At 34.9% G+C, this 20,576-nt stretch overlaps 2 protein-coding genes across 2 annotated transcripts in view; one reads left to right on the top strand and one right to left on the bottom strand.

The window, feature by feature from the left end:
* The window catches only part of LOC144967412 (homogentisate 1,2-dioxygenase-like), a 28,729-nt gene extending 25,301 nt beyond the window's left edge, over positions 1-3,428 (bottom strand). The window contains exon 1 of the mRNA XM_078904580.1: positions 3,306-3,428. Coding sequence (XP_078760706.1) covers positions 3,306-3,323 — 18 coding nt within the window. The 5' untranslated portion in view covers positions 3,324-3,428. The remainder of the gene's footprint in view (positions 1-3,305) is intronic.
* A 166-nt stretch (positions 3,429-3,594) lies between these two features.
* Positions 3,595-20,576, top strand: part of LOC144967411 (adenylate kinase 9-like) — a 71,412-nt gene continuing 54,430 nt past the window's right edge. Inside the window, exons 1-15 of the mRNA XM_078904579.1 lie at positions 3,595-3,702; positions 4,748-4,806; positions 5,603-5,742; positions 6,932-7,052; positions 7,553-7,702; positions 9,687-9,799; positions 10,378-10,485; positions 11,477-11,548; positions 11,885-12,013; positions 12,459-12,533; positions 13,539-13,780; positions 14,840-15,020; positions 15,441-15,597; positions 16,784-16,828; positions 18,932-18,961. Coding sequence (XP_078760705.1) covers positions 4,773-4,806; positions 5,603-5,742; positions 6,932-7,052; positions 7,553-7,702; positions 9,687-9,799; positions 10,378-10,485; positions 11,477-11,548; positions 11,885-12,013; positions 12,459-12,533; positions 13,539-13,780; positions 14,840-15,020; positions 15,441-15,597; positions 16,784-16,828; positions 18,932-18,961 — 1,597 coding nt within the window. The 5' untranslated portion in view covers positions 3,595-3,702; positions 4,748-4,772. The remainder of the gene's footprint in view (positions 3,703-4,747; positions 4,807-5,602; positions 5,743-6,931; positions 7,053-7,552; positions 7,703-9,686; positions 9,800-10,377; positions 10,486-11,476; positions 11,549-11,884; positions 12,014-12,458; positions 12,534-13,538; positions 13,781-14,839; positions 15,021-15,440; positions 15,598-16,783; positions 16,829-18,931; positions 18,962-20,576) is intronic.

Below are 20,576 nucleotides of genomic sequence, written 5' to 3'. Positions count from 1 at the left end.
ACCAACCTCATAAAAATCATGTTTAATAACGTGTTCAAAATACGGTGTACTTGTGGCTCTGATAATCCTAATTGTTATGTGCTCACACTGTGTGTGTGTGTGTGTGTGTGTGTGTGTGTGTGTGTGTGTGTCGTTACGGAAATGCTCTCAACCCGACACATAAAATACTCCATAGTTTATCACTACATACCGTGTTAAAACAACAGCTAGAGGTGCCAAAATGAGCCAGTAAAATGGAGAGAAAAATAAAGTGAGTAGATGTGACTCATATATATGGGAACAACACAAAACAAACAACGTTTCGGCCCTTGGCCTTCGTCTGGAGACAAAAAACACAAACACAAATATGTAAATTTACAAAATATCACATTTCGTCATATGTAGAAACAGTGTAAATGTAAGGAGAGGGCGTCAGAAGAGGCGCAAGAAAAGGAAGGCGGGGAGGGAAAAAAATAGGAGGAAGGGGGGGGATATTTTTTTTTCTCCCCGCCTTCCTTTTCTTGCGCCTCTTCTTGCATCCACACCTGACGCCGTCTTCTTACATTTACATTGTTTCCACATTTGACGAAATGTGATATTTTGTAAATAACCATATGTGTGTTTGTGCTTTTTGTCTACTGAGGAAGGCCAAGGGCCGAAACTTTGTTTGTTTTGTGTTGTTCCCTTATATATGAGTCACATCTACTCACTTTATTTTTCTCTCCAGTGTTAATTGGGGAAAAAAAATAGTTTTAGTATGAGTAGATTCCTTTCCTTCCATAATAATCACAGATCTCTTGACTTTACAACCGTTACATCAAACATTTCTTTCAATGTAACCCGCATTCATAACTTGTTATCTGTTATCTTGTTTTATCGCTCTGGGAACAGCACAGACATGCTTCATGCTTGAATGAAAATTTTATAACACAGTTGCTGTGTAATCAAATCCGTTAGTGCAAGCTACGCCAGTCTTCCTCGCAAATACATTCATTCATTCAAAGATTATCAGTATGGCAAATCTGCAACTATCGGTAACTACTCACCAAATTCACCACCCAAACGTGCTAAATCTACTACTATGTCCCTTCTCTCTCTCTCTCTCTCTCTCTCTCTCTCTCTCTATCTATCTATCTATCTACCCGTTTCATTCTTTCTCTCGGGTTCAGTTGTCTATCTATCTCGCATTCTTTCTGTCAGTATTTCTTTCTCTCCATTCATTCCTCTCTCTCTCTCTCTCTCTCTCTCTCTCTCTCTCTCTCTCTCTCTCTCTCTCTCTCTACTCTCTCTCTCTTTTTCCCTTCTTTTCTTCTTCTTCTTCTCTCTCTCTCTCTATCTATCTATTTATCTATCGCTATCTATCCTTTTCATTCTTTCTCTCCTTATTTCTTTCTCTCTGGTTCAGCTATCTGTCTATCTATCTCGCATTATATCTTTCAGTATTTCTTTTTCTCCATTCATCCCCCCCCCCTTCTCTCTCTCTGTCTCTTTTTCTTTTCTTCTTTTTTTTTTCTTCTTCTCTCTCTCTCTCTCTCTCTCTCTCTCTCTCTCTCTCTCTCTATCTATTTATCTATCGCTATCTATCTATCCTTTTCATTCTTTCTCTCCGGTTCAGCTGTCTGTCTATCTATCTATCTATCTATCTATCTCGCATTCTTTCTTTCAGTATTTCCTTCTCTCCATTCATTCCTTTCTCTCTCTCTCTCTCTCTCTCTCTCTCTCTCTCTCTCTCTCTCTCTCTCTCTCTCTCTTTTTTTTTTTTTTTTTTTTTCTTTTTTTTTTCTTTTCTTCTTCTTCTCTCTCTCTCTATCTATCTATTTATCTATCGCTATCATTCTTTCTCTCCTTATGTCTTTCTCTCCGGTTCAGCTGTCTGTCTATCTATCTATCTATCTCGCATTCTTTCTTTCAGTATTTCTTTTTCTCAATTCATCCCCCCCCTCTCTCTCTCTCTCTCTCTATCTATCTATCTCTCTCTCTCTCTTATATATAAACCGGGAGTCTGAAGATCGATCCCTTGACCAAGAAGGCTGATTATTTGAAACCAAATTTCTTGTATTTTTCTTACTGCTTTATCCAGTGTATCAAACACATCATTTCAGATTATACATATTAATACTCGACGTGCCCATATTTACAGGTCTAATAACCAAGCGCAATTATGGGCTTGATTTAACATTACTGTAACGAACAATAATTTGCGTTGGTTTGAGAGTATTTCCATAATTACAACAATGAAATCTTTGTCAACTCATGTCTATGAAAGATTTTAAAAGTACATTGGCCGGAAAAATAAGTAGCAACATCGAGCTGTGCCAGAAAACAACCCAACAACCAAAAAATTGAAAACAAAAGGTTGAAGAGAAAATGGAAATGGATTGGTCGCACTCTCAGAAAACTGACAACAAGCATCATCCGCCAAGCTTTGACCCGGAATCCACAGGGCAAACGAAAGAGAAAAGATTAGATGAAGAAGCAGACATCCAGCGTTCGAGACAAACATGGAGAGGATTGGAAGTGATGGTACAGAACAGGAAAAAAAAGTGGAGGACCTTCGTTGGTGGCATATGCTCCTGTGGGGGCAAAAGGCCAAAGTAAGTAAGCAATGAATGTATGAGACCACAACAATTTGGGTTATCAGACCTGCAAATAAGAGCACGTCGTTTATACTCCTACTCCAGCGCACGTTGGGCCCTACTTCTATTCACCAGAATCAACGTGTACTCATTGTAACGACTTAGATCGCGTGACCAAGATCAAACTAAACATAAAAATAATGTGTTTTTTTTTTTTTTTTTTGTCCGTCCATGCTGTAAATGGACCGTAGCCAACAAACAATCGGTTTTATATAGTGTTAGTGTTGAAACAATTTTGTTTTATTGATCAGCGATCACCCATTTAAAGCATGTAGGACAACACGTAAGTATAGCCAATCACAAAATAAAGGTCAAGACACACCTTCAATTTTGACCAATCAGATCGTGCGAATTCACACACCTTCAACCTTGAAAAATTGAGTCGCCTAACTAAAATATTTTTTCTTTAAAAAAAAAAAGAAGACATAGGGAAATCGATAATTTTACAAGATGAAACGGATAGTTTATATCATCTTTCATCAAAATAAATCTGATGACATGATGAAAAACGACTGCAATAATCAATACTCTCCCAATAAAGTCTGAGCTGAACTGAGATGGGAAGATCTCTGTTCTTCCGATGTTATTGTTGCTGTACACGACATAAAAACCTAATCATATCTAAAAAGCATCACATCAAGTGACAATATCGCTTCATAAATTGTAAGAAGAGATGAAAATATTATTTACCTTGAGTTCGCTCGCCATGCTTTCGACAAATGGTGATCAACAGCTTGACTGTGTAGAGAGAGAGAGAGTCTTACTTCCACATGAATGTCAGCAAGCAAATCCTCAACGCAATCACTCGTGGGGTCAAGGGTCACAAAAGAAGTTAATGAATATTTACAATCTTATTTATTTGGTTTGTACATAAACTTGATATTGAATCTTAGTGAGTATTTTTTTAATGTGATTATTACAAAAAAATATATCTGTTGCTCGCTGAATTATTTTTTCTTCCAAAAATATTATTTGCTGCGATCCTATACTTCCCTAGCGACGGAAAAGCAGCGACGAGTATTGCCTCTATTTTTCTCTTTACTCAACTGAAGGAGTATTTTACTTCAGTCATGGAAACACAAAATAGGTTTGTTTTCCAGTGGTTCGAAGATGTTTTGATGTAAAATGATAAATGAGATTACATGTTTTTGGTTGGTAGAATTAGCATAACTTGGTATAATTAGCCACAATGTTTAATCAAGCTTGCTTGACTTCAACTTCGTCGACAAACACAGCCACAGCCTATCTACTACGGACCACGGAGACTTCTCGTACCTATTATAAGTGAACTTGTAATAATATTTAGGATTTGTTTTTATTTTGGATGAGTACTTTATTCTTCACATTCAACGTATTACTTAGAATAACATCGTGTCTTTGGCTGTGGACTGGAGTACTGGGCTTTGTTCATAGATAGTCATGATCAATGTTAAAATTAAAATTTAAAACACGCCTTTTTTATCACCATGTATTTTTTCGTTAAAATGTATGCTGCAACGCCTCGAAAGACAAATTCTGAGTTTTGTTGACATGGCAGTAAAAAGATATGCTTCAAGATCAAGAAAAATAATTTCCAGGTCATTGTGATGGAGTATTGTTGGATCTTCCGACACTGTTTGGAGTCAATACAATTACATAGGATATTGGAATGAATCTGTGTTCACCGAACATGTTGCTCCTAGTTGCTCAGTTTGTAGAGCCTACGCCTACTCACAAATGAACCTGGTTCAAGTCCATGCAGATGTTTCGTTTGTTTCTCTTCTTTTTTTTCTTTCTCTTTTTTTTTATTTATAAACTCCTGAGTCGTTGGAGCTTTGACTAAATTTAGATCTGTGTGGAGTAATCTGCCATTAGATAGAGTACCATTCAATAAGTAAAAGCAAGTTTATTGTCTTTCTGGAACAAAATTAAATCTAATGACCTAACAGACTTCTTGATTTTAGTTTTCAATTGACATCCATTCATTTTTGAGGACACCGCAGCACTTTAAATGTATCGTAAGGTAGAAGTAGAAGATAATAATGGCAACTTGGATGGTGATGATTCAGAATAGATGCAGGAGGAGTTATTATTACCTTCATGTCTATTCTATACATAAATTCGAAATATCAGTCTTAATTTTCATGTTACAGGTGAGGCTTCTGGAAGAAAATCGAGATGCCTACCATTGACCTTTCAGAGGTTCCCCCTGGTGAGTTTGAGAATTGTGTACAAATAAAAACAAAATGTAATCAGACTTGTGCAGCGTCTGTGTATTTTGTTGATTGAATTATGAATGATAATATAACGTGGCTTCGGTTGAGTGTTATGGCTTCATTCACATTTCAACCTCCAAAGTACACAGATGCTACAGTTCTGACTACTTTATGTTTTATTTATTTTCAACTACTCCTTTGTTTATGGATCGTTTGTTTATTGTTTTGCTGATGAAAGGTTTGTACCCGGAATGTCCGTTTTTACCATCCGAAGCCTTTTCATTTTCATTTTGTCATTAGTATTTTCATGATTCCATGCTTCAGGCAGCCCCTACGCTCTCTACTTTTTGAGTTTGAGAATATACTTTTAAAATTATAATTTGTGAATCATGATGTAATCAAAGACATATCAGTTTAGTCAAAATAAAAAAAAATAAAAAATACATAAATAAGACAAAATTAAATCACAAAGCCAGCATTACTCTTTTCAAACACATGTGAGGCTCTACATTATTTTTTGATGTGACACATTTGTTCTTATTTGAGATTGATCTAATAAAAATATTTGCCTTACAAAAAACATCAGGGTTTTCTACTAATTTCTTTCCAATTTGTTTAATTCTTTATAATATTGAGTTAGATGACGTGTGAAATATTTAAATGAATTTATTGCATTCAATGAGAATTTAAGAAAAGTTTTTTAAATAACATTAATTAAGCCAGAAACAAAACATATTATAAGAATCATTAAAACTACTTTGCTTGCTAAAACTATTCTGTTTGTGTCATCAGTGGAAATTGACCCTTGGCGGAAACCTCCAGAGCCTGAGTTGAAGGCTGTCAGCGTAGACGATGAAAAATGTTCCCAAACTGCCAAAGATGTCTTCGGGCTTTCCAAACAGCTTCTAAAAGACCCGTACAGTGAAGATGAGGTAAGCACTACAAGTATTGGGACTTTTTCAATTATTGTTACTATAGTGAGATTGAATATTTGATTTAAGATTTCAAAACTGCTCTGTTTCATATGTTTGAATAGAATATAACAGGACATACCATAACCTAATGTGAATTTAATTAAATTTATTTGAAAATATTTATCATTTGACTTGATTTTGTCTTACAAAACCTGCTAAGTTGTATTTTCATCATTCAAAGAAAAACTGCAATTTTTTGGGTCATTTAGTACGCGACTTAAATAGGAATATACTTGTCGTGTTTGCCTCATAGCTACAAAAATAAATATAAAAGCTTTGCAAAGGACCATAATACCAAACATGGAATGTAGCGGAAGAAGGGTTGTGAGCCTAAAACATTCCATGTTTTTGTATTTTGTTCTTTTTCAAGGCTATATTCATTTTGATTTCACAGCTTCTAACAGTTTAGTATCACACCTCAAATGGGTTATCTTTGGAATCCTTTCCTCAAATTTTGTGTAGTGACTAAGTGTATGACTTGACTGACTTAAGCTGGTCACTAGCATAGTCTTGCGACTTTGCAGCCTCAGTGGCCTTCTTAATTTTTGTGTATCGGAATCTCCATTCCTGTCTGTTTGATGCTGTGTCTCTGGTGTTGTTGAGGTCTATAGTTGGTGTTAAGTGGATGTTGATGTTTGGCATTCTTTTGAGATCGTTGTTGACTAGCATTGACAATGAGATGACTGGGCGTCCTTTCTATTTGAGTCCCAAAATAGGTGAAATAGAATGACATAGCTTTCCAAAATGCATCCTTCTGGTGTTTTGTTACATTTTTGGTACAGTGCTTTGTTTTGTTTTTTGTTGTTTTTGTTGTTTGTTTTTTTGTAGGGTATCTAATTCCCGGTGCAAAATCAGGTGAAGATCAACTACAGTCACGTCTCTCCAATCCAAACACCTTCATTACTAGCAGTTTGTCCGGATTACAGAGACATCCAGATAGTCGAATCAGTCCCTAAAGTGTTCAAAAAAAAAAAATGAAGAAAAAAATCCATCCCCAAGCAACCTATCTGGATGACAGAGACATCCAGATTGTGAAGTTCTGGATTAGAGAGAGGCGACTGTATATATTATATGATGAACATGGAATTCACAAACCATTGTAACACACCTCTTTCTAACTACCATTTCTCATTGGTTTCATTTTCAGACTGAGCTGCGGTTTTTGTACTCTAAACCCACTTGTTTTCTCTTCTTGGGTAAGCCAGGAGTTGGGAAAACTGCCCTTGCTCGTAGATTTGCAGCAGAATGGAAATGCGAGTTGATAAATTGTAAGTTTCTTCTTCTTCTTCTTCTTCTTCTTCTTCTTCTTCTTCTTCTTCTTCTTCTTCTTCTTCTTCTTCTTCTTCTTCTTCTTCTTCTTCTTCTTCTCCTTCTTCTCCTACTTTCCTTCTCCTCCTCCTCCTCTCCTCCTCCTCCTCCTTCTTCTTCTTCTTCTTCTTCTTCTTCTTCTTCTTCTTCTTCTTCTTCTTCTTCTTCTTCTTCTTCTTCTTCTTCTTTTTCATGCTGATGATGATGATGATGATGATGATGATGATGATGATGATGATGATGATGATGATGATGATGATGATGATGATGATGATGATGATGAAGTTAATAGTGGTAATGGTTAATGATGCTTATGAGGATGACGATCAACTGCTAAAACACTTCTCGATTGGAAACAATAACAACAACAGCAACAACGATAGCAACATTTAAGTCTGATAAATGATGGTGACACCAACTTTTCCCCTCTTTTTCTTTAATTTAAAAAAAATTTACCCAGCCACTGATATCATCATGCAAAACATGGAACTTCAAACAGAGATGGGCGTCAAGTGTGCCGAAATCTTGACCCGTGGAGAGGCCGTCCCTGACGACATGGTCTTGAAGATGATTGAAGACAAAGTCAATTCTCCCGAAGTTGCTCATCATGGTATGCTATTTAAAATCGGGATTTTTTTTTATTAGATAGGAAAAAAAATACTCATAAAATTTCTTTTATTCATCCGGTCCTTGGGGAATGTTTTTTGTTTAGTTTTTTTTTCAAGATATTTTTCAAAGAATAGCTAAACCAACCCAGGCATTTTATCTTTTCTTACCTAAGGCTGAATATAGGGCTTATCCTTTTAAATACCTTATACAATAGGGCAGAAAAGTTGTGACGTCACACCTGCTCTTCCAGTTCAAAACTGATTGGAAGTGTGTATGTACCCAGCCCTTTGGAGGACTAATAATGAATAGGTTATATAAAGGTGGCATAATCACAAGGCGCCATAACATGTTTAGTAGCAGGATGTATAGGCAGATTCTTAAGATTGCGGGACGTAAAAGAGCAAGGATGTATGATCTTTTTTGGCAATCAAAACAAAACGATGCATCAATCCGAAACTATAATCAATTATACAAGGTATGTATCCAGTCCTCTGGAAGAGTGGTTTTACACTTCCGAAAATTGAAAAATTGAAACCAGTTTTTTGACATGGCATATAATTACATAATCTCAATTATCTTGTCATGCATCATTTACAGAGAGTTTTTACACAACTATGAATGTAAGGGAGAAAAATGCATAATGTAAAGTTGAAAATAACAATTATAGACTACTGGGGTTATTGAAAATTGTTCATGACAAAGCTAAAAGTATAATAAAAATTTTAAAATCATAATAACCTACGTAAGATTCAAATTGAGATATTAGAGAGCAGCAGCACCGGTATAAGATAAAGATCTGAACTAGTGTGTATGAAACGGTGCCAGACAAAGCAGGAAAGAAAAATACAAGAAAAAAAACTATCTCAAAAATCAGTCTGCCTCGACCTCAGACCTAGTGCTCAAAGCGCTTTACAATTGGTCCCTGGACAACAGCAACAATTAACATGTAGGACAGGACATGATGCTTGTTAGGCGATATTACAATGTTTTCAGACAGAGACAACACGGTAATGGCCAGGTACTCATTTTACACCTGAGTACTGTGAGATAATGTGAGTAAAGAGCCTTTCCAAGGACTCAACTATGCGCCTATTGAGATTCAAACCCAGGACTTCCTATCCAAAAACAAGTATCATACCACAGGGCCACATAACTGCACATACACACTTGTTCAGATCTTTACATAAAAATCAGAGAAATCAACACATAAGCTGCAATACCATGGTTTTCATTTTTAAAATCTCATAAACAACAATTTAAAAAGGGTTAAAACAAACAAAGGTTCCCTTTATTCATTCCCACAGAAAAATTAATTTTGAGAGAAGTTTGGAATAACTCAGGCAACAGTTGCAGTGCAGTGCTGAGCTAGGACAAGTGACTTGCTCAAGTTCACACAATATAGCTGGGGGGGTGGGGGTTGGAATTATATGTGATACCTTTTGGGTGGAATACAAAGATTATTATGCTTTCCCATTTTCAATTTTTAAAATGCTGACACTATCTATTTTATTTTTTTTTCTCTACGTAATTTTAAAATTAAATGAAACAATTGTGAAAGATGATAAGAATATTTCCTTTGATTTACATATTCTTACTTAAAATCACAGACCACTACGTAGACCCCTCGAACAATACATGGTTCCGAAATCATTTTTTGAAAGAATCTTGAAATAGATTGTGAATCGATTTATCCTGCCAGGAGAGGGTCCCAGTCGCTCACTACCAACTGGTAGAGTACTCACTTCACATGCAAAAGCACTGAGATTGATCCCGGATGTAGTCGAGATTATTTTTTTCTGAACCAGCAGTGATTGGGTAGCTAGGCCTGTTAGAACTGGTGGAAAGAACCTCGTGATAGACCAGTGTTCTATCCAAGGGTTGCCAGCTATTGCATTTGTCCGTTTGAAACTATAAAAAGCAGGATACATTCTGGCTCCGTGGGCCAAATGGCTCTGAGATACTACCTTTTTTTTTTCTCCTGCCAGGCTATGTCATCGACGACTTCCCCGTCCTATCAGAGGAGCTCATGTCCATCAAAGACCAGTTGGAACTCATTAAGAGCTGGAAATTTGCTCCTGATTTTGTCATCAACATCAGGGTAATCACAAGTTTAACTTCGTTTTCAGATTCATAGTTTTATAAAGTGATATTCTTTTTTTTCATTGTTTCTAGTTACTCTAGTAATTAAAACTGTGTATACTTAGTTTTTAAAAAACTTCAGAGAGTTTGCTGTAGCAGCATTGGAGTTTTTTTTTCAAAAAAGAAGATGTATTTAAAAAAATGAAAAAACAAAAGTGCAATTAGGGTTTACATAAAAATCATTGGTTTAAATTTTGTTTGGTTCCTATCATTCATGATAAGGATTTGGTTGACTTCATGATCGTGATTTAGTTGTCTTTCTAACTCAGTTTCTGGTTTGGTTGACTGCCAACCAATTTCATATGCAATGGGTTTAGTTTAGTGGAAACCATACAATTAGTTTGTCTACCTCAATGTTTTGTGAGGAATCCTTTGAGATAATCCACATACATGCACAAATCAAGTTTAAACTGATCTCCTTGCAAGAAATTTGGGGTTTGTTTTAAACCTGACATATTGCTTATCGTTCTTGTATGGCATGTTGCTTATTGTTTTTGTTACATTTTATTAATATTAATTTGACTTATTTTTCTTCAGATGCCCGACAAAGATATTGAACGAAGAAGAATTGGACAAAAACTTGATCCTGTGACGGGGGATATTTACACTAGAGACGTGTATGCACCAGATAAGCCAATGCCTCCGGTAGGATTCTCTTTGTTGAACGATCAGATAAGACAAATTGATACTAGTTTTCAAAAAAAATATTTTAAAATTTCATAATTAACTTTATAACACGTTTTTTTTTTTTTTTGCATGTGGGTGGAATGGAGATGGGGGGGGGGGGGTGAAGGGGAGGGAACAGCTTTTCAGCATATACAGTAACAGTAGAGAGCTGTATTTCATTTTATTTGTTTTCAACGTTCCTTTGTTTAATGTTGTGATGATGAAGGGTTTTTACCCAAAACGTCCATTATCTGTAGTGTTCCCATCTGAAGCCTTTCCATGGTCACCTTTTCGTCAGCGTATGCAGTGGAATTCTGATAAAGTCAACACCATTGGACCAGAAAGATTGGTTGACTATAAGTAGGTCGACTTTATCCATTATCAATGGATGAACACACTTAGATAAAGAACAGATACTTTGAGATCAACAAGAGGTGTTGACTTTAAGCAGAAGTTTAACTTTAAGAGTGTTGACTTTACTTTATAGTGGATTTCACTGTAATATGATCCCCGCATCAATTTGGTATTATGTGGAAATAGAAAGGAGCAGTGAGTTTGATGCAAAATTTTCAAGACTATGAAATTAACGTTTATCGCTGCTTAAAGATATGACATGAAATTATCTATTTCAATTTTGGCTAAAATGTTTATATTCTTAGACTTTTAGTAAAATATTCATCACTATGTTTTTCCTAACAAAAATTAACGGATTTAGACAGTTGATTGTATGTGCATCCTAATTGATTACAAAAACTTTTTATGAAATGTTTTAAAGATTGACCAAGGATATTTTTTTTAAATGTATTACCTAAAATACCTTTAAAGCTGGGAAAAAAAGGCTTCGTGTTTTGTGGATCTGTCCTTCGACTATTGTACATTTCCTTTACTAACATTGCAATATTACAATATAGAAAATTATAAAGGCCTGACAGTAAATAATCTTTTTTTTATTTTTTTTTATTCATCTCAGCCTTCACCTGACAAAGATGAGGAAGAAGAGGATGAAGAAGAGGAAGCTGAAGATGAAGAGGAGCCTCAAGAGGTCAGTGTTGAATTATATGCTTTGCTAGGATTAAAAGTCCAAAGAATTTGTCTCCTAATTATTTTTTTTTTTGGAAACATTTCACCCTTTGATATTATTTTCCAAATCGTTACAACAAAGTTTGGATTGCGTTGAACATTCTCATCTTTCATTCGTTTTTTTTAGTGTTTTCTTTACTGTGTTTTGTTGACAAAGGGAAAACCCAAAACGTCTATATCATCTCTGTTAATTAAATTGACACTTACATTTAATTTGACTGATGTAATTTTAGTATTCACTTTTAATAAATCATTGTCATGTTTTGTGAAAATCATAATTTATGTCTTACGTAAACAGGATGAGGAACCCCTTATTGAACTTCCTGTTGAAGTCCTGGAGAGATTAATCAGGCGTCCAGAAGATTTGCCCAACCAAGTAGAGGAAAATCTTGGCAAATACAAAACAAATGCTTTGAGAATTTTGGAGGTAAGTCATATTAAGCTTGGTTTGCACGGAGGTCAAAGGTGATCGCACCGTAAATCATTGAAAGATGTTGGATTTTTATACAGATGTGTTTTAATTTTACTTTGAATGTGCAAAGTGTTTTTATGTGTTTTGTTTTGTTTTTCTTTTGTTTTTTGTTTTGTTTGTTTAATTATTTGCGGGGGGGGGGGGGGGGGGGATTGTGAATTTTGGAGTATTTTTTATATATTTTATTTTTTAGAAAACAGCAAAATAAGAACTAACCCCCACCCTCCCCCACCACCCCCATCCCGATGGAACAGTGAGTTGTTTTTAAATCAAATTTATATATTTCCACAACAAATAATTTCAAATGATGTTCTACAAAAATTGTTTTTTTTTTGTCATCAAAACAAGATTCCTTTATGCAATGTTTAAAAGAAAATAAATAATCTTGTCTTCCTTCCAGGATTACATGGCGGATCACGACCAGCAGTATCTGGTAGAAATGGACGGTAACCAAACTGTCTTGACACTGTTCAAGGTAAGGAGAAAATAGGGAGCAGGCACTTATCTTAGATAAAGATTTGAGCAAGTGTGTAAGAAAAAGTGTGCCAGACAGACCAAGAAAGAAAAATACAAGTAAATAAATACAAAAACATCCCAAACAATCGGTCGACCTTGACTGGTCTGGCGATGTTGACTTAATACAGGATTCCATTGTGTTACATCATAACTACATTTTGACAAATTTCCATGTGCTGTACTTTCATAATCTTATTACGATGATACAAGGACAGGAATCGAACCGTCCACTAGGTGCCAACAGGACTAGAAGAATTGAGTACAAAATAGCTTTGTCTGCCTTGGTGTATTTGAGTCTTCAACTCCCTTCCCTCCCCCCCCCCCCTTTTACATTCAACACTTACTCCATCCGTACTTACCACTGAGGAATCTTTAATCACATGACTCAAAATTGTCAGCATCCCCTAAAACTAGACTTAAATACTTTGGTGATAGGTTCTTATGAAATTCGGACTCACAATATGAAATGATCTCCCTCAGTCTGTAAGATTTTCGAGCTCTATAGCTCTTTTTCTTTTCTTTTATACCTTGTTCATTATTTTATTGTTTTGATTTCATGTTTTCATTGTTTTGATATTGGTTGATTTGGTCTTGTAGGGTTATTGTATTCTGTGTAAACAATGTCTGGGTAATAATAATAATGATAGTAATAATAATAATAATAATAATAATAATAATAATAATAATAATAATAATAATAATATAATAATAATAATAATAATAATAATTATAGTAAGAAGAAGAAGAAGAAGAAGAAGAAGAAGAAGAAGAAGAAGAAGAAGAAGAAGAAGAAGAAGAAGAAGAAGAAGAAGAAGAAGAAGAAGACTGAAATAACACCAAGGGTCAAAGCGCTTAGTTGGTTTTAAGCCCTTTGAGGTTTCGATGAAAGGTGCTATAGAAATATGCTTATCATTATTACTGTAAAGAAATATCGCATCGTTTCCATATCTATCGTCGTCACCAGCAACTCATGCAGAAGCTTCTCACATTCGTCCTGCGACCGGCTGCTGTCGTCACGAGAATCATCGACACTGAAGAGGACGAGATGCCAGAGGAAATGGAGACGGAAGAGCTGCTCCGTGCTCTTGGACCAAAAATTATGGTCGCTCCTCGTTATCGATGGAGGAGATCTCGATGGTTGAGGAATTGTCCTGTTGCACTTTACGAGGGCAACATACTACCTGGCAAACCAGAATTTGCTGTCAGGTACGTCATAGGTTAGATTTGCTCATAGATACAACACAATGCAATGGTTTATTCCTATAGTAGTGAAATCAAATGCTTTACAGCATTGGACACAGTGATCTAGGATCCTAACCATAAATCACAATCGCAAACAGAATGCAGACACACACACACACACACACACACACATACACTCACACACACTCACACACACACACACACGCACACACACACACACACAAAAGGTTTGCCCTTCAGATTGCATCCAAACAACAATGTAAATGTTCATGATCCTCCTGAGGCACTTTTTAATGATAAAATAAATAAATAAAATTCCCTTTATTCATCCCATAGGGGACATTTGTCTCTAGGATCTATTCCAAGGGAAGACTGGAATAACCCAGGCGTCAGCTGCAATGCAGCGCTGCAAATTGAGCTAGGGCGAGATGACTTGCTCAAGGCCACACAGCACAGCGCGTAATCGAACTTGGTACCTTTTTGGTACGAAGCGAAGACCATACCGCTGAGCCCATATGAAATGCAGACAGCTTGATCATATCGCTATTGTGGATGTTCATGTCTTATCTTATCTTATCTCAAAATCTAATTAAAGGCATCAAATTCATCTCGACATAAAACCATTCTTGATGATTTGTCTTGCATGATGTAATTAATTTTTTTTTTTTTTGAGGTAGACAGCTTGCGTGGCTATGTGGTCTATGTGGTATGGCACTCACCTTCAGATTGGAAGGTCCGGGGTTTGAGTCCCACTCTGACTGGTGCATAGTTGAGTGCTTGGAAAAGGCTCTATGCTCACAATCTGGCTGTTAACAGCATTATCACTGTCAGAAAAAATTGTCATATCACCTAACAGGCATCATGTCTCATCCTCCATGTTTACTTTGGCTGTTGGCTAGGGACCCCTTGTAAAGCGCTTTGAGCACGTTTATTGGATATTGCACTATATAAAACCTCATTTCTTGGTGTGATCTTTGTTTGTTTCTTTTATATTTGCCAGATCAGAAAAAAAAAAGTTTTTATTTTGTAAAATAGTTTAAATCTTCTTTTCCTCCCAATCAGTTTCTTGGACAAGGTTTACTGCTTGTCTAGCGCCGAAGCTTTGGAAAAGTTTGTGAAGAATCCACGGCCATACCTCCTACCAGCCCAGCCCCGCCCACCTTGCAAGCTCTCCATTATCGGCCCGCCACTCAGTGGCAAAACCACCCTCAGCAACCTGATGGCTCATAGATATGGAGGAAAGGTATGAAGGAAATATTCTTCCTCTTTCCCCTACTCTTCCTCCTCCTTCCCTCTTAATCCTCCCACCCCCCCCCTCCCCCTGATCATAATGCCCGAGGAAGGGAATGCTTTTTTTTTCTGTTAATTTGTTTTTAGTGGGGGTTTTTCTACAATGAATGAAAGTTTTATTCAAGAGCAATGATTATTGTTTCTTTGTTTGTTTGTTTTTTAAAATCCAAGATCAACTTATCTAATGACCTTTTAATTTAGTATCAATTACATTAGTTGGATTTGATTTCATTGTGTTACATGTTGGGGAAATGAGGAATTTTAGTATTGTTTATTATTTATATACTGATTTCTTTATTTATTTGTTTACTGTTAATAAAAATAATAATAAAAGTCGAAGTGACAAGAATTTTTATTAATGAATTCCTCTCAGGTTTTTGAAATTGAAGAACTGACCAAGGAAAAGAAAGAGGAGGAGAAGAAAAAGAACGTGGAGCAAGTACGCCAGGAGACAACAGAACAGGCGATCGTTCAAATCAAAAACAAAATCAAGGAACAGTTGGAGGCAGAGGCAGCCGCCCGTGAGGAAGGTAAGAAAATAATAGAAGTCATTTTGTACCTCCATTTCAGTTACAAATTAGGGAGTAGGCACTGGTGTAAGATAAAGATATGAAAAAGTGTGTATAAAACAGTGCCAGACAAAGCAAGAAAGAAAAAAAAAAAATCCCAAAAATTCTGATTTCCAGGGAGACTGATTTTTCGGGATGTTTTTTTTTTTTCTTGTATTTTTCTGTCTTTCTTTGCCTGGCACTGTTTCATACAGACTTTTTTTCAGATCTTTTCCTCAATTTCTGTATACTTTCTGCAAGGTCTAATCTAGATCTACAGACATTGCATAGCATCAATAGGGAGCGTTCCACCAGAGAACATATAAAAAGTAATGAACAAAAATGAATGTAACAGTTTCGAAATATAACTAACAATCAAACAAGGAACACATCAGACTCAAAACCCTTCTTCAGCCAACAACAAAACAGTAAAAACATTAATACATTTCTTAAAATCTTTTATCTTGTCTGTCTGCGTTAATTTTTTTACTGTTTTGTTGTTGGTTGAAGGAGGATTTTGAGCCCAAAACGTTTCTGTCTTTGGTATTTTGTTCTTTTTTGAAGCTGTTATTAGAAAATTATTATTTTTAAATTGAGCTTTTATATAGCTCAATATTCATAAAACGGGCTCAAAGTGCTTTATGAGGTGTCTTGGTCAACAGCAACACTAAGCATGTAGGATGGGACATGATGCCTGTCAGGCGATATTACATTTTTTTTCGGACTGATACAACGGCCAGGTACTCTAATTTACACCTGAGTATGGTGAGAGAATGTGAGTAAAGAGCCTTTTCTTAGGACTCAACTATGCGCCGAGTGAGACTCAAACCCAGGACCTTCCGATCTGAAAGCGAGTGTCATACCACTTGACCACATACTCGCACAATACTCATTTTTTAAAAATTATCTTTTAGTCCGCAGCTTCCAGTAGCTTAGAATCACGGAGAACATTTGAGAGTCAAAAAAAATATTCTGCCTATTTTATAGTTCAGTATTTTAAAAATATTTATTGGTCTCTTTATTTATTTATTTCATTATTGAGTGTGTATTTGCACCCACGTGTGTGTATATATTTGTGTGTATGTTTGTGTGTTTGTGTAAATTATTCTTTAGTCATAAAGATGAATGAAACGTTTACTTTAAAATGAATGCATTAAATTCCTGACAGAACGCCTGGCACGGATCGCAGAAGAGGCTGCACGAGAACAAGAAGGTAAGATTTTGTATGGAGATAGTTTTCTTCTCGCATTTTCAAAATTCTTGTAAATTTTACTATTATATTATGTATTTTATATATACATTGATACTTTATTTTGGTTTTTAAAACTTTTCTTGCACCATTTTTACATATTTTTAAACGCCTGATGTATTCTTTAAATTGCATGAACAACAAGCAAACTCCCTACATCTTTGACATAAAACAAATCACTGATATGTAGGTAAGTAATTTCCGCAATTCACCTACTGAATTTACTGGAGGCATTCACAGATACAAAAACAAACAGGCAAACAAACTGAATGACAACAAATATACGATGATAAAGACAAATGGAATTAACAACTTGCATACTTAATTTTGACAGAGTAAAAATTCTGCGTACCCAACTTCCGAGTTTCTGGTTTAAAATGGCGTCGTAAGTCTTGGGGATTGAAGAAAATTGATTATAAAATTGCATATGATATATGGCCATTGTAAAAGTAAAATGGACTTAAATTGCTATAAAATCTTGTCTTGCATCAGACAGATAAAAATGTTAACTAACTGGCTAATTTCCATAACTAAACTAAGTCTCGTTTTCCCTGTAAACAACACACACACACACACACACACACACACACACAGATTTACTGTTGTATTGGTATAGATAAAACTAGTATACTGACATTTTTAAAAAACAAGGCATATTCATGAAGGTAAATAGTGCAATGAATGGTTACCCCTTTGATTTGATCTCATAGTCTGTGCCCAATGACACAGTAGGCAGAGAGTAAGGTTGGCTGAATTGTGGAATCTTACTGTGTAGAAACCATGAATTTGTAACAGTAGTCAAATGGAATGGAGGATTCGATTTAATTAACAAAGACAGATAATGTGGACGTTTCAGGTTACCCCTTTGTCAACAAAAACGCAATGAATAAAACACTAGAAAAATCTTTAGTGTTTCATTCATCGGGTTTGTTGAAAAAGGGGAAACCCGAAACGTCCACATTATCTGTCTTAGTTAATTGAATAGCAGCTTTCATTCCGTTTGTCCACTGTTTATTTAATTAGATAATAGAGGTGAATTTTTTTTAAAATGACGTCAAAGTATCTTTGTCAGAATCAATAAATAACTTAAGGATAGCAGACTTGTCTTTAAAACTGACAAATTTACGTTTTTATATAACAATGAGGTAATTCATGCTCTTTCCATCTGTGATCATGTTATATCCATCTGTTATAACAAACAGGTTAAGTTTTTATATACCATAGATGTGATCATGTCATATCCATCTGTTATAACAAACAGTTTAATTTTTTTATACCATCGATGTGATCATGTTATATCCACCTGTTATAGCAAACAGTTTAAGTTTTTATATACCGTAGATGTGATCATGTCATATCCATCTGTTATAACTAACAGTTTAAGTTTTTATATACCGTAGATGTGAATCATGTTATATCCATTTGTTATACCAAACAGTTTATATCGTAGATTGGAATCCTGTTATTTCCATCTGTTAGAAAATAGATGTTGAAGATCACATCCTTTTGTTTGTTTGGTTTTTGCAATGTTTTGTTTTTATTTTCCCCCATCTTTTTTTTTTAACCTTGCAGGTTTATTTCGGGAATATGCAATCAAATCTCCTTAACTTAAATAATAATGATAATAATAATAATAATAATAATAATAATAATAATAATAATAATAATAATAATAATAATAATAATAATATATGATAATAATAAAAATAATAATAATAATAATAATAATAATAATAATATAATAATAATAATAATAATAATAATAATAATAATAATAATAATAATAATAATAATAATAATAATAATAATAATAATAATAATAATGATAATGATGAAAACTTATATAGAGCTATAACTCCGAGACACCAGACTCTAAGTGCTTAAGTTACAAATTACTTTGGTTGAAACATATATTCACGTACACACACACACACACACACACACACACAAGCACACACACATATACACACATCCAACACAACACAAACCAGACGCCTATCTTGCTTCTCATGTTCTATGTTTCTATTGTTTTAAACGTAATCATTATCTATAAATTGATCACATCAGAGCGTGAAAGACTGGAGGCTCTACGAGCAGGTGTGTATGTTAGATTTGTTACACAGTTATCCATTGTGTAGTTTTTGGTTGGTTGATGACACAAGTGTTGATTTAGTTGGCAGAAAATTAATTAATCCTAGCCTACGTGTGCTCAGGTCTGATAACCGAAGACCGTTATGGGCTTGTTGTATTGGACAATATTTTGCGTTGGTTTGAGAGTATTTCCATTATGACATTAAGCCTATAATAATGTAAGTCATCGGACCTGAAAAGAAGTATACATTGATTTAACCCTTGCTTGTCAATTTGTTTTATAATGAGCTACAGTTTGTTTTTTGTTTTTTTTTTAAGTCTAACCCAAGTACAGCACATTAATTGGTGTAGACACGTTGTTGAATTTTGACAATTAATACATTACATTATTAATTTGATTATCTATAGAGGTGTGTCTCAAAAAGACGTTGCCCTCTAGAAAACAATGAATCGACATTATTTCCCATCAATAACTCCATTAAAAATTGAAGGAAATTCTTGTAATTAAAAAAAAATAATGAAAAGTCAAACCCCCGAGATTAAGTTGTCTTTTATTTATTTATTCATTTATATTTAGGGGGGGGGGGGAATCTCTCTAGTTTAATCTGGATTAGTCCTCAAGAAAGAAAAAAAAGAGAAGAAAAACAAACTTGACACATCATCATCAACCTCACATCATCATCATCATCATCATCATCATCATCATCATCATCATCATCATCATCATCATCATCATCATCATCATCATCATCATCATCATCATCATCATCATCATTCTTAAAATATTCAAAACTAACTTAATGCATTTAAAACAAATATAATTTACCAGTCTTACACAATAATAATACGTAAACTTTTAATCAGACATTAAAATCATAAAATAAATTAACATTTGCAGTTTTACTTAATGGATGTTTTAATTGTGTTATTTCAGTCCTGCCAAGTTTCTCATATTTTCCTGAGAGTTTGGTGAACTGAAAAGTCTGTATCTTTAACTTTGACCCTGATTAAGATATTTTAAAAAATTAACTGCCTTTTATTCAAGAAGGATTGCTTTGTACGTTTGTACGAGCTCCAAGGATTCAATTTTTGTTGTTGTTGTTGACATATGGCACATTTCAGTAGACCACCAAATTTAACCGATACATGTAAATTTATTTGGTATATTTAAACAAATGCAGTTATAAAAGAGACTGGTGGTGGTGGTGATGGTGTTGGTGGTGGTGGTGGTTGAGGAGGGGTGGGGAACCGATGCATTACCAAAATCATTTATTATTAATATTTCAATAACGCTGTCCAATATACTTGACAATTTGCTTTTATCTTGAATTTTAATCACTTGGCAACTCTGGGATTTTACAAGCTCTGCTGCAATTTTTAAAAAATGATCCTTGATAGTTAAGAATTCTATGTAGATAGAAGTAGATAAGATAGAAACTCACCTGCGAATAGGAACGATCTATATGATTGTCCTTCCATGTATTCGAGTCATTGGTCACATTGCAAAATGTGATCAAAATAAAAAAAGTGTTCACAATTTTCGAAATATCCAACACCACAATAGGTCATTTTGTTCAGCCTGACCATGGCCTTCGTAAACTCATGGCCTGACATTAATCCC

Source organism: Berghia stephanieae, chromosome 3, assembly GCF_034508935.2.
Source record: "Berghia stephanieae isolate SIO BIC M18660-M18661 chromosome 3, UCSD_Bste_1.3, whole genome shotgun sequence".
Taxonomy (NCBI): Eukaryota; Metazoa; Mollusca; class Gastropoda; order Nudibranchia; family Aeolidiidae; genus Berghia; species Berghia stephanieae.
This window is presented reverse-complemented; position numbering and strand designations above follow the sequence as displayed.